This window comes from Schistocerca serialis, chromosome 2 (assembly GCF_023864345.2).
Source record: "Schistocerca serialis cubense isolate TAMUIC-IGC-003099 chromosome 2, iqSchSeri2.2, whole genome shotgun sequence".
Lineage (NCBI taxonomy): Eukaryota > Metazoa > Arthropoda > Insecta > Orthoptera > Acrididae > Schistocerca > Schistocerca serialis.
Genome location: NC_064639.1, coordinates 1,025,706,528 through 1,025,720,681, shown reverse-complemented (window position 1 = coordinate 1,025,720,681; position 14,154 = coordinate 1,025,706,528). Strand labels below are relative to the sequence as shown.

General features: G+C 41.1%; 1 protein-coding gene across 2 annotated transcripts in view; it reads right to left on the bottom strand.

Moving 5' to 3' along the window:
- Positions 1-14,154, bottom strand: part of LOC126458436 (cilium assembly protein DZIP1-like) — a 289,883-nt gene that overhangs the window by 259,798 nt on the left and 15,931 nt on the right. For both annotated transcript variants that reach the window (XM_050095490.1, XM_050095491.1), the window contains exons 4-5: positions 12,788-12,985; positions 4,669-4,803 (exon numbers count right to left, since the gene is read on the bottom strand). In XM_050095490.1, the coding sequence (XP_049951447.1) occupies positions 4,669-4,803; positions 12,788-12,985 (333 nt within the window). The remainder of the gene's footprint in view (positions 1-4,668; positions 4,804-12,787; positions 12,986-14,154) is intronic.

Here is a 14,154-nt window from a genome sequence, read left to right as displayed (position 1 = left end):
CGCTGGGGTGGTGGGATATTAGAACAACAACCACAAAAATGTTCCTTACTTCATAGCATACATCCCAAATTTCACTTTATCCATTTTATAACACAGTGGCGTACACCATTTAAAATTTTAACATGTGTAACTGTCTATGAAGAAATCAATCTCAAAATTAAAATGAAACCAAATACCTAATTACACACTTGTGAACTGATCGGCACAATTGCTCAACAAATATCATAGAAATGAATGGGAAGTTCAGTCTGCTTTCCCAACAACACAATGAGGACCACAGATCCAAATGCAGTGCCATCAACTTGACAGCAAGAGAGACACTGGTGCCATTTTGGCAATTAATAAACGAGTTAATTGTACACCTTTGCTGCTGGACTTCCCTCTCTTTGAAATGATATGTGGCATTAAATGAGCAGTTCACAAGTTAACCAGAAAAACAGTGGACAAAATACATGTGAAACAAGTCATATTCCCACTTAAACAAAACCACCAATACCCAAAGTGAACAGGGGTAAGCATAATAACCTGATTGCACTATGCAATGAACAACATAGTGTGGTTCTTTCTGCTGATGAGAGTAGTGCAGTTGTAGTTACAGAACACAATATGAAGATCTGCACGCTACTGGATGAGGATGCCTACCACATGCTTCCATGTGACCCAACACTGTGAATAATGAAAATGACATCCAAATTTCGTGCTAATCACGGGAAGAAAGTATCGTCAAGAACCTTCTTTCTCAGTGTCTACAACCTAATATGGCTTACACTTTACTTAAGATCCACGAGGATTTTACATCCTTCCACCACCAATGGTTCACCAATGTACAAATTTGTGAAATACTTCACTAGCCTCCTCATTCACATGTGGATTTCTTCATGCATAATATAAATAACTCTGAGGAATTACCAATCTTTGGCAAAGTAGTACATTTCATTTAGTCTGCCATTGCTAATGAGATCACTCATTACACACACTTGGTACAAGTTAAAGAGAGAATCAGGTATTACTTCATAAGGTTCAATTTGAATTTGGATGAACTACGGGGTGTTTATAAATTATATATACAAAAGTGGCCTTTAACTGTGACAAGGGTAAATCACTTACAGACAAGTTTGATACAGCATTGAATGCAATATATGTTGAAGTTTTACTCCAACCAAACACTGTTATGTCCTGACATTCCCACTAGGCAACATGTGCAATTGAGTTATTTCAGTGGTCATAATGGAGTCATATAATGTTGCAGACAGTGTGCTGTGGTATTTATGGCTGCATGGACCAAATCTGCTACTACAGCTCAGGGACAATTCAGGACTAAATACCGCAAGCCACCACTTCAAAAACAAACTGTTATTAATTGGTAAACTGTTTTACAACAATGGGCCATGTAGCACATAGGATGCTGGGTCTGCATCAGCCAGCAGTCAAGTTTGGCAGTCTTACATTCTTAGTCCACGTAAATCAATGAGATGTGCTGCTTAGAACTGAATATGCCTAGTGTTACAGTGTGGGAGGTATTATGGAAACACTTGTCATTCAAACCTTACAACTGGAACAGCTGCAAGCTTTAACAGAAAGTGACAAAGGAAAACAACCTGAGTTTTGTGTAGAAATGTTTAACAAAATGCAGACTGAAGATGATTTTCTTAATAAAACTGTGTTCAGTGATGAAGCCATCTTTCAATATCTGTGGTAAAGTGAATCGGCATAATGTTCGAATATGGAGTGGGAAGAAACCGCATCACATAACTGAACACGTACAGGACTCACTAAGGTAATCGTTTTTTGTGTAGTAAACTGTAACAAGGTCACAGTCCCCTCTCTCTCTCTCTCTCTCTCTCTCTCTCTCTCTCTCTCTCTCTGCCAAGTCAAGTTCTGTAAATAGCATGTCGTACCTGGACAAGCTAGAACATTATCTGATGCCTCAATTACAACAGGATATGGGCATAGAATTTATTTTCCAGCAAGATGGCATGCCACCACATTATCATCATGTAGTTGTCACGAATCTCAGTAGGAATGTGTCAGGTTGGATTGTATGTGGTGAAACAATGTCCCGGGCACCATGATCACCTGATTTAACCGCACTGGGCTTCTGTGTATGAAGTTACATTAAAGACGGAATGTTTGTCCCTCTGCTTCCATGAAACGTTGACAAGCTACAAGAACAGACAACAAACAATTGCCATCATATATCTAGACTCGTTTCATAGGGTTTGGAAGCAAACTGATTACAGATGGGACATTTGTCGTGTTCCAAATGGTGGCCACACTGAACATTTGTAAATAAAACTTGAGGATATTCTGCAGTCAGTGCGGTATCAAACATTTCTATAAGTTATTTACCTTTTTCACAATTAAATGTTACTTTTGTATAACTAATTTATAAACACCCTGTATATTACTTATATCTCAAATAGCAATTAGGTTCCCTTCTATTTCCTGGGAGTGGCCTGGTGGTATAACTTAACCATGCACTGTTATTGTATAGTGTATATTGTTTATCCTATGTAGCTTTTGCCAAACTGATGAGAAATTTCATAAATATCTGCTTTCTGTGAAAGTAGCTCATGTTTCAGAGATCCCAAAAGAGCTGCCACCCTGTTTGGTGTGTGGAAGATGCACAGCTCAGTGCATTATTTAAGCATGCACCAACTTCCACCAAGTTCAGTATTATAAACATATTGAAGGTGTCATCAAGGATTATAAACATATATTGCTATGAAGAGACATTTACATAGAAAAGAGGTACAATTTGCTTGAGGATATGACATATTGTAAGGCTGGCAAACATCCCACCAAAGAAAAACTGCTTCAGTTCTGTACTCCAGCTCTCTATCCAAGGAATTTACCAACAGACTGAAGGAACACAGCTCTGGGACTCATAAATTATACAGTCCTCCCAAGGTCGACAAAGTTATACAAAAAAGTGGCTCAGAGAAAAAATCACATCAATATCTCAGCAGATTTTATTAGTGGGTTCAGTATTTTGAAACTTAAATGGCTCTGATTTTCTGGTTAGCTTTGATGTCTCCTTGCTTACTAAAGTACCCTTTGTTGACTCTTTATCATCAATTAGCAGCAAGTCTGAGGCAGACACATCAGCATTATTTAAGCATGCACTAACTTCCACCAAGTTCAGTATTATAAACATATTGAAGGTGTCATCAAGGATAGCCCTATCTCTCTCACACTGTAGCTAATTTATTTATGCAGGATTTTGAAGAAAAAGCTCTCAACTCTGCAATTTTAAAACCATCAGTGTCATGGAGATTTGTCGATGGTACAGTCATAGTTTGGTCTCACTGTGAGGATAAATTAGTGGTGTTTCTTGACCATCACAAGTCCACCCATAAGAACATCAGGTTTGCCATGGAATGGTTTTGGGTGCATCAGTTCGCCATAAGGAGGACAGGTTTTTAAAGCACTGTGTGTACTTTAAGTCCACCCATACCAGTTTGCATTTGGAGGTGTCCAGCTGCTACCATCCCTCACAAATTACGAGGGTACTTAAAACTTCATCCGTTAAGGCCCACATAGTGTCCAATATTAACAGCCTACAGGATGTACCAGTACAAATGGAAGAGGTATTTAGTAAAAATGGATATACAAAACATCCGATTAAGAGAGCTATGCATGCAAAAATGCCACATCAACCAAAGGGAGAGCAGGAAGAAAGAAATTTAAAGACTGCAGCCTTTCTACCATATGTGGGAAATGTTTCTTCAAATATTGCAAGAATAACAAAGAAGCACATAACAGATGTGATCTTCCACACACCAGACAGGGTGGCAGCTCTTTTGGGATCTCTGAAACATGAGCTACTTTCACAGAAAGCAGATATTTATGAAATTTCTCATCAGTTTGGCAAAAGCTACATAGGATAAACAATATACACTATACAATAATAGTGCATCGAACACCAGTGACACAGTGGCCTTCTACAGCTCAACAGATCTGGAGTGGCTGAAAATTACATTTCCACAGGCTAGTCCTTGGATTACGGAAAAGTCAAAATTGTGGCCACAGCCTTATCCTATTGGGATTCATTGGTCAAGGAAGCAGTGAAATTACAAACAGAGGACAACCTGCTCAACCAAGGCGAGGGTTTCCTCTTCAACAAATCATGGAAAACACTCATTTCACATCTGCACTCCCAGGGGAATTATTGTTCTGCATCTTTGGTGTCAAGCATTCCAACATCTTCCCTCCATTTTAATAATCAATCACATAATTTGTAAGCACTATGGATTTGCTGACTTGGCACTTGCTGTTTTATTCTTAGATGCATAAAGTTTCATGGATGACTTATGCTCTTGTGACAGTTGTCTTATCTATGACACAAACACATTAACTCCACACTATGTTTGCATCAAGTGTTTTTAATTCAGACACCAACACACATTTAAAATAGCTGTATGTGTATCAGCTAAAATATTGGAAAAAGAAACAATTATGTCTCAGATGCATGCCCACAAGATGATGATATATTCAGTCAACTGGGAAAATAGCATGAAACACATCTTATTATCAATTTACTTATTAAATGCAAACATACACTGTCTCCACTAATTTTTAATGATAAAAGTGCCCATTTATGTGTCATATAGCCGGAAAACTATTAAGAAGGAAACCAGAGCAAAACTTATGTTTTGTTATTGGTACCTCAATTTCAGCTTGCAAAATTTGTTGCAATTTTGCAAGTTCTTGTTTCTTGCTAGTTTGGTTAACTTCTGCTAATTTATCTTCAATTGCTTTTTCAAACTGTTTCACCATTCCATGGTACAAGACATTTTCTTCCTGTAAAAATAAAAAAAAATACTTTGTATATTTATGGAAAAGACACACACACACACACACACACACACACACACACACACACACACACACACACACAGAGAGAGAGAGAGAGAGAGAGAGAGAGAGAGAGAGAGAGAGAGAGAGTGTCTGGCTGCTGAGGCCACACTGCAAGCAGCAGTGCGTGATAGGAGAAGCACTCAGGTGTTAGAAGATGGGGCAGCGAGGGGAAGGGATAGCAGTGTAGGGGTGGGGAATGGTAAAGTGCTGGTTGTGGGAGCACACAGAAACGAGGTGAAGAGAGTGCAGGGTAGCTAAGTGCAGTCACGAGTTTAGATGGAGGTTGGGATAGTTAGTAGAAAATGAGAGAAGTAAAAAGACTGTGGGTGCATTGGTGGGAAGGATCCAGATGGAACAGGCTGTAAGGCATCCACAGAAATGAAGAACATCATGCTGGGTGCCATGCTAAGCAACTGTGTGATCCAGGTGTTTCTTGTTGGTGACCATTCATCCAGACAAACAGCTTGTTAGTTGTCATGCCCACATAGTATGTACCGAGTGGTTGCAGCTTAGCTTGTAGATCATGACTGCCATCACAGGCAGCCCTGTCTTTGATGGGATTGGTGACGCTTGTGACCAGACTGAAGAATTATTACAGGGATGTGAGCTGTGAGGCAAGGGGTTGGCAGCAGGGGTTGTGAAGGGAGGGACTAGAACATTGTCTAGGTTCAGTAGATGACAGAATACCACTATGAGAGCAGTGGAAAGAATAGTGGGTAGGACATTTCTCATTTCAGGGGATGACGAGAGGTCGTCAAAACCCTGGCGGAGAATGTGACTCAGTTGCTCCAGTCCTGGGTGGTAGAGTGTGGGAATTTGGGAGGTGGCAGGTGGCTGTAAAGATAAGGCAAGGGAGATCTTTTTTTTACAAGGCTGGGAGGGTAATTATGGTCTGTAAAGGCCTCAGTGAGACACTCTGTATATTTTGAGTGGGACTGCTCATCACTGCAGATGCAACAGACACAGGTGGCTAGGCTGTATGGAAGGGAAGGGAATTCTTGGTGTGGAAAAGGGGGCAGCTGCCATAGTGGAGATATTGCTGATGGTTGGTAGGTTTGATATGAATAGAGGTACTGATGTAGCCATCAAGGAAGGTGGCTTGTTAGGTTGAATAGGACCAGGTGAAGCAAATGTCGGAGAAGACTCTGAGGTTCTGGAGGAATGTGGATATGGTATCTTCACCCTCGATCGAGATCACAAAGATGACATCATTGAATTTCAGCCAGGTGAGGGGTTTAGGAAGAATGTAGAAGGTAAGAGTGTGGGGAGTGTTAAGGGTGAGGAGAGAGATGTAGGTTCTGGGATGGGCCAAAGGATTTGAGAAGAGACTGCAGATCCTCCTTGATTTCTGGAATGGGGTCACTGTTGTAGCATTTGTAGGTAGATGAATCTGACAGCTGGCAGAGTCCTTCTGCCAGATAATCGCTGTGGTTCAAAACAACAGTATTGGAGATTCAATGATGACATTTTTGTGATCTGGATCGAGGGTGAGGGCATCCTATCCACACTGCTCCAGAACCTTCTGCCCCATTGCTTCACATGGTCGTGTTTAACCCAACAAACACCTTCCTTGATGTTAAACTCCACTTCAAAGATGGCTACATCAGTACCTAGTCCATATCAAACCTACCAACCACCAGCAATATCTCCACTTCAACACCTACCACCCATTCCATAGCAAGAAGTCCCTTCTATAAAGCCTAGCCAACCATGGCCGTCACATCTGTAGTGGTGAGCAGTCCCTCTCGAAATGTACCAAGGGTCACACTGATGCCTTCCCAGACTGTAATTACCCCCCCCCCCCCCCCGCCTCCACAACCTCATACAAAAACAGATTTCCTGTGCCTCAACTCTCCAGTCACCTGCCACCTCCCAAAGCCTCACCATCCGACCACAGAGGAAAATTCTCCTCGTGACTCAGTACCACCCAGAACGGGAACAGCTGAATCACACTCTCCACCAAGATTTCGACTGCCTCTTGTCATGCCCTGAAATGAGGAATGTCCTACCCACTATCCTTCTAACCCATCCAACAGCAGTATTCTTGTCACCCACTGAACCTACACAATATCCTCGCCCATTTCTACACAACCCCTGCTGTCAACCCCTTGCCTCACAGCTCATATCCCTATAACTGGCCTAGATGCAAGACCCGTCCCATACATCCTCCCACCATCACCTACTTCAGTCTCGTCAGTAACATCACCTATCCCATCAAAGACAGGGCTACCTGTGAAGCCAGTCATGTGATCTACAAACTCGCATGAATGGGCATCGACAAACTGTGGCCAAGAAACAACAGGACCACCCTGTTGCTTAGCAGGCACCCGACACAATGTTCTTCATTTCAGTGACTGCTTCACAGCCTGTGCCATATGGATGCTTCCCACCAACACCAGCTTTTCTAAATTGTGCAGGTGAGAACTCTCCCTGCAATATACCCTATATTCCCATAACCCTCCTGATATCAGCCTTCGTTAGGCATTGTCCTTATCCATCAGCCCTTTCCCTGTTCCCATTCCAGCAATGCACAGCCCTCTATTCCACCAACACACCCACAGTATTCTTACTTCTCTCGTTTTCCACTAACCACCCCACCCTCCGTCTAACCTCTTGACTGCACCTAGCTGTCCTACCCTTTCTCCACCTCGCTTCTGTGTGCTCCCACAAGCAGCACTTTACCATCCCCACCCCTACCCTGAGATCCCTCCCCCTCATTGCCCCAGCCACCTCCTTATTCCCATTAACCAAGTGCTTCTCTCATCATGCACTGCTGTTCACAGTCTGGCCTCAGCAGCCTCATGTATATGAGAGGTGCATTTGCATGTGCATGAGTGGGTGTACGTTTTCTGTTTCCCTTGAAGAACTTGTTAGCCGAAAGCTTACTTTCTGACAGTCTTTTTGTTGTGCCTATCTCTGCTACATGGTGAGTAACAACTATCCTTTTCATAATATTGTTTTATAGGATTTATACTGTTGTTGTTGTTGTTGTGGTCTTCAGTCCAGAGACTGGTTTGATGCAGCTCTCCATGCTACTCTATCCTGTGCAAGCTTCTTCATCTCTCAGTACCTACTGCAACCTACATCCTTATGAATCTGTTTACTGTAGTCATTTCTTAGTCTCCCTCTACAATTTTTACCCTCCACACTGCCCTCCAATACTAAACTGGTGATCCCTTGATGCCTCAGAATACGCCCTATCAAGCTATCCCTTCTTCTAGTCAAGTTGTGCCACAAATTTCTCTTCTCTCCAATTCTACTCAATACCTCCTCATTAGTTATGTGATCTACCCATCTAATCTTCAGCAATCTTCTGTAGCACCACATTTCGAAAGCTTCTATTCTCTTCTTGTCCAAACTATTTATTGTCCACGTTTCACTTCCATACATGGCTACACTCCATACAAATACTTTCAGAAACTACTTCCTGACACTTAAATCTATACTCGATGTTAACAAATTTCTCTTCTTCAAAAATGCTTTCCTTGCCATTGCCAGTCTACATGTTATATCCTCTCTACTTCTACCATCATCAGTTATTTTGCTGCCCAAATATCAAAACTCCTTTACTACTTTAAACGTCTCACTTCCTAATTTCATTCCCGCAGCATCATCCGATTTAATTCGACTACATTCCATTATCCTCGTTTTGCTTTTGTTGATGTTCATCTTATATCCTCCTTTCAAGACACTGTCCATTCCGTTCAGCTGCTCTTCCAGGTCCTTTGCTGTCTCTGACAGAATTACAATGTCATCGGCGAACCTCAAAGTTTTTATTTCTTCTCCATGGATTTTAATACCTACTCCAAATTTTTCTTTTGTTTCCTTTACTGCTTGCTCAATATACAGATTGAATAACATTGGGGAGAGGCTACAACCCTGTCTCACTCCCTTCCCAACCGCTGCTTCCCTTTCATGCCCCTTGACTCTTATAACTGCCATCTGGTTTCTGTACAAATTATAAATAGCCTTTCGCTCCATGTATTTTACCTCTGCCACCTTCAGAATTTGAAAGAGAGTATTCCAAAAGCTTTCTCTAAGTCTACAAATGCTAGAAACATAAGTTTGCCTTTCCTTAATCTAGCTTCCAAGATAAGTCGCAGGGTCAGTATCGCCTCACGTCTTCCAACATTTCTACGGAATCCAAACTGATCTCCCCCAAGGTCGGCTTCTACCAGGTTTTCCATTCGTCTGTAACGAATTCGCAGTAGTATTTTCCAGCTGTGACTTATTAAATTGATAGTTCGATAATTTTCACATCTATCAACACCTGCTTTCTTTGAGATTGGAATTATTATATTCTTCTTGAAGTCTGAGGGTATTTCACCTGTCTCATACATCTTGCTCACCAGATAGTAGAGTTTTGTCAGGACTTGCTCTCCCAAGGCCGTCTGTAGTTCTAATGGAATGTTGTCTACTCCCGGGGCCTTGTTTCGACTCAGGTCTTTCAGTGCTCTATCAAACTCTTTACACAGTATCATATCTCCCAATTCATCCTCATCTACATCCTCTTCCATTTCCATAATATTGTCCTCAAGTACATCGCCCTTGTTAGACCCTCTATATACTCCTTCCACCTTTCTGCTCTCCCTTCTTTGCTTAGAACTGGGTTTCCATCTGAGCTCTTGATATTCATACAAGTGGCTCTCTTTTCTCCAAATGTCTCTTTAATTTTCCTGTAGGCAGTATCTATCTTACCCCTAGTGAGATAAACCTCTACATCCTTACATTTATCCTCTAGCCATGCCTGCTTAGTCATTTTGCACTTCCTGTCGATCTCATTTTTGAGACGTTTGTATTCCTTTTTTGCCTGCTTCATCTGCTTCATTTACAGCATTTTTATATTTTCTCCTTTCATCAATTAAATTCAATATTTCTTCTGTTACCCAAGGATTTCTACTAGCCCTCGTCTTTTTACCTACTTGATCCTCTGCTGCCTTCACTACTTCATCCCTCAGAGCTACCCATTCTTCTTCTACTGTATTTCTTTCCCCCATTCGTAACAATTGTTCCCTTATGCTCTCCCTGAAACTCTCTACAACCTCTGGTTTAGTCAGTTTATCCAGTTCCCATCTCCTTAAATTCCCACCTTTTTGCAGTTTCTTCAGTTTTAATCTACAGTTCATAACCTATAGATTGTGGTCAAAGTCCACATCTGCCCCTGGAAATGTCTTACAATTTAAAACCTGGTTCCTAAATCTCTGTCTTACCATTATATAATCCATCTGATACCTTCTAGTATCTCCAGGATTCTTCCATGTATACAACCTTCTTTTATGATTTTTGAACCAAGTGTTAGCTATGATTAAGTTATGCTCTGTGCAAAATTCTATCAGACGGCTTCCTCTTTCATTTCTTACCCCCAATCCATATTCACCTACTATGTTTCCTTCTCTCCCTTTTCCTATTCTCGAATTCCAGTCACCCATGACTATTAAATTTTCGCCTCCCTTCACTATCTGAATAATTTCTTTTATCTCATCATACATTTCATCAATTTCTTCATCATCTGCAGAGCTGGTTGGCATATAAACTTGTACTATTGTAGTAGGCATGGGCTTCATGTCTATCTTGGTCACAATAATGCGTTCACTATGCTGTTTGTAGTAGCTAACCCGCACTCCTATTTTTTTTTATTCATTATTAAACCTGCTCCTGCATTACCCCTATTTGATTATGTATTTATAACCCTGTATTCACCTGACCAAAAGCCTTGTTCCTCCTGCCACCGAATTTCACTAATTCCCACTATATCTAACTTTAACCTACCCATTTCCCTTTTTAAATTTTCTTACCTACCTGCCCAATTAAGGGATCTGACATTACATGCTCCGATCCGTAGAATGCCAGTTTTCTTTCTCCTGATGACGACGACCTCTTGAGTAGTCCCCACCTGGAGATCCAAATGGGGGACTATTTTACCTCCAGAATATTTCACCCAAGAGGACGCCATCATCATTTAACCATACTGTAAAGCTGCATGCCCTCGGGAAAATTTACGGCTGTAGTTTCCCCTTGCTTTCAGCTGTTCACAGTACCAGCACAGCAAGGCCGTTTTGGTTAGTGTTACAAGGCCAGATCAGTCAATCATCTAGACTGTTGCCCCTGCAACTACTGAAAAGGCTCTGCCCCTCTTCAGGAACCACACGTTTGTCTGGCCTCTCAACAGCTACCCCTCCATTGTGGCTGCACCTATGGTACGGCTATCTGTATCGCTGAGGCACGAAAGCCTCCCCACCAACGGCAAGGTCCATGGTTCATCATCTAAAATATTTACTATGTGAATTTATGTATTCTATTTGAGGCAGATACTTCAGTCCTGCTCCACTTGGCATTGTGCTCATCCTTCCATAATTTGCACACCAGTGACTTACTTAACTTCTGATTTAAATTTCTGTCAAACTTTTTATCAGCACCATTGCACCTTTCTCATTCTCACTGTTAATACCAATAAAATTAATGATGTTAATAGCAAGTTTTTTTTTTGCCATCCATGATCACTTTCTGTGCTTGTGCTGCGAGGTAACAATGCACATTACTTTGAATTGAATCGTAATTATCCCTAGACATGTGACCAGATTAGTTCCCACTTTGGCTGGGTAACCTCACCAAGTTATACATTCAGAGTTAGTAGCAGTAGCAGTAGTAGTAGTAGTAGTAGTAGTAGTTGTTGTTGTTGTTGTTGTTGTGGTCTTCAGTCCTGAGACTGGTTTGATGCAGCTCTCCATGCTACCCTATCCTGTGCAAGTTTCTTCATCTCCCAGTACCTACTGCAACCTACATCCTTATGAATGTGCGTAGTGTATTCATCTCTTGGTCTCCCTCTACGATTTTTACCCTCCACGCTGCCCTCCAATGCTAAATTTGTGATCCCTTGGTGCCTCAAAACATGTCCTACCAACCGGTCTCTTCTTCTCGTCAAGTTGTGCCACAGGCTCCTCTTCTTCCCAATTCTATTCAATACCTCTTCATTAGTTATGTGATCTACCCATCTAATCTTCAGCATTCTTCTGTAGCACCACATTTCAAAAGCTTCTATTCTCTTCTTGTCTAAACTATTTGTTGTCCATGTTTCACTTCCATACATGGCTACACTCCATACAAATACTTTCAGAAATGACTTCCTGACACTTAAATCTATACTCGATGTTAACAAATTTCTCTTCTTCAGAAACGCTTTCCCTGCCATTGCCATTCTACATTTTATGTCCTCTCTACTTCGACCATCATCAGTTATTTTGCTCCCCAAATAGCAAAACTCCTTTACTACTTTAAGAGTCTCATTTCCTAATCTAATTCCCTCAGCATCACCCGATTTAATTCGACTACATTCCATTATTCTCGTTTTGCTTTTGTTGATGTTCATCTTATATCCTCCTTTCAAGACACTGTCCATTCCGTTCAACTGCTCTTCCAGGTCCTTTGCTGTCTCTGACAGAATTACAATGTCATCGGCGAACCTCAAAGTTTTTATTTCTTCTCCATGGATTTTAATACCTACTCCGAATTTTTCTTTTGTTTCCTTTACTGCTTGCTCAATATACAGATTGAATAACATTGGGGAGAGGCTACAATCCTGTCTCACTCCCTTCCCAACCACTGCTTCCCTTTCATGTCCCTCGTCTCTTATAACTGCCATCTGGTTTCTGTACAAATTGTAAATAGCCTTTAGCTCCCTGTATTTTACCCCTGCCACCTTTAGAATTTGAAAGAGAGTGTTCCAGTCAACATTGTCAAAAGCTTTCTCTAAGTCTACAAATGCTAAAAATGTAGGTTTGCCTTTCCTTAATCTTTCTTCTAAGATAAGTCGTAAGGTCAGTATTGCCTCACGTGTTCCAATATTTCTACGGAATCCAAACTGATCTTCCCCGACGTCGGCTTCTACTGGTAGAAGTAGAAGTAGAAGTAGTAGTAGTAATAGTAGTACCTCAGCCTTATGTAGAAGTTGTTCAGCAGCTTGCAGACGGTCCTTCAGTTCATGGATTTCAGTAAACAATGCCACCGTTTCCCTATTATCTTCTTTAGATTGTTTTTGTACTTGTTGTTCAGGGTCTTTAGGATGACGACGAGCAAGATGTGCATCCAAGAATGTCCCATTCAAGAAAGATTTGTCACAATACATGCACTGTAACAAAAATTTGCACTATTTAGATACATACATCACATAAATAATGTCCAAATGCATATAAGGTATAAGCAATAAGAAGGAACACAGGGTAAGAACTAAATTAAAAGTACTCGCAAACACACAGCTCATCAGAGAAACTGATACAATACCCTTTGCATTTAACAATGACCAGCATGTATACTTAATGAAAGCACACTAATGTTTTACATCATTCAGTGAATGTAGGTGATATCTTCTTTACTTTTATTTACTTCCCGTCTCCTTGCCCCTCCCGCCACCACCACCACCCTCCCTATGGATAAGTCATTACTGAAGGCCAGAAAACTGACTAAGGTCCAGTATCAATTATCATACATATCACGAGTTAAAACAGCCCTAATGTAGCTCATTCACTGTAGCAATTGAGGTATTCAGTGTAACATTTTAACACCTTCCTTTCATAAGGACTGCTAAATGAAATTTAGCCAGATGTCAGTGGCTTGATGCAACTATACTCAGTACAGAGCATTCTGGCAATATTCACTTATATACTGGCAAAAGTGCTAATCACACACTTTAACTTGGCTCCCATGCAGACGATTTTGAGAGTCAAAAATTGCGATCAGCTCATAGCCTGGCTCATAGTGCAATGGCTGCTAGGATAAGTGCTGCCTCTGCCTCCTCCTCCATGCCACAGCTTGTGAAGAAAATGAACAAGCAATGGGCTAATGCATCACAGATGTGACTCAAAATTACGCATCACGTAAACAGAAAATGGGTCTTACTGCTATGTAAATGTGGTTGGCAGAGGTCCCTTTGGCTGATGGCCTTGCATGGGATGTATGCAGAGTTCACAATCTGTAGAATTGTTTCCAAAGTTGATACGGGTCCTGTGATTTCGAACTCAGTGGAGGGTCTCAACAAAAAGCTTCATCAACTTTGACGATCTTGGATGGGTTATGATTTGGGAAATTATGGACTCCCCTTGATAGGGGTCAATCCATACCAAGCGGTCCAAGAAAAAAATAACTGGTTGCTTGACCATCTCAGAAAAATTTTATATTTTCTGGGTGAATTCCCCAATGTTTAGTAGTCACAAAAACATTTTTTTAAAATTTATTGTTTATTATTTTGAAATGGAGGCCATATTTGTTCCAGGCCGCATGCATTTTTTTTTCTTATTTGCA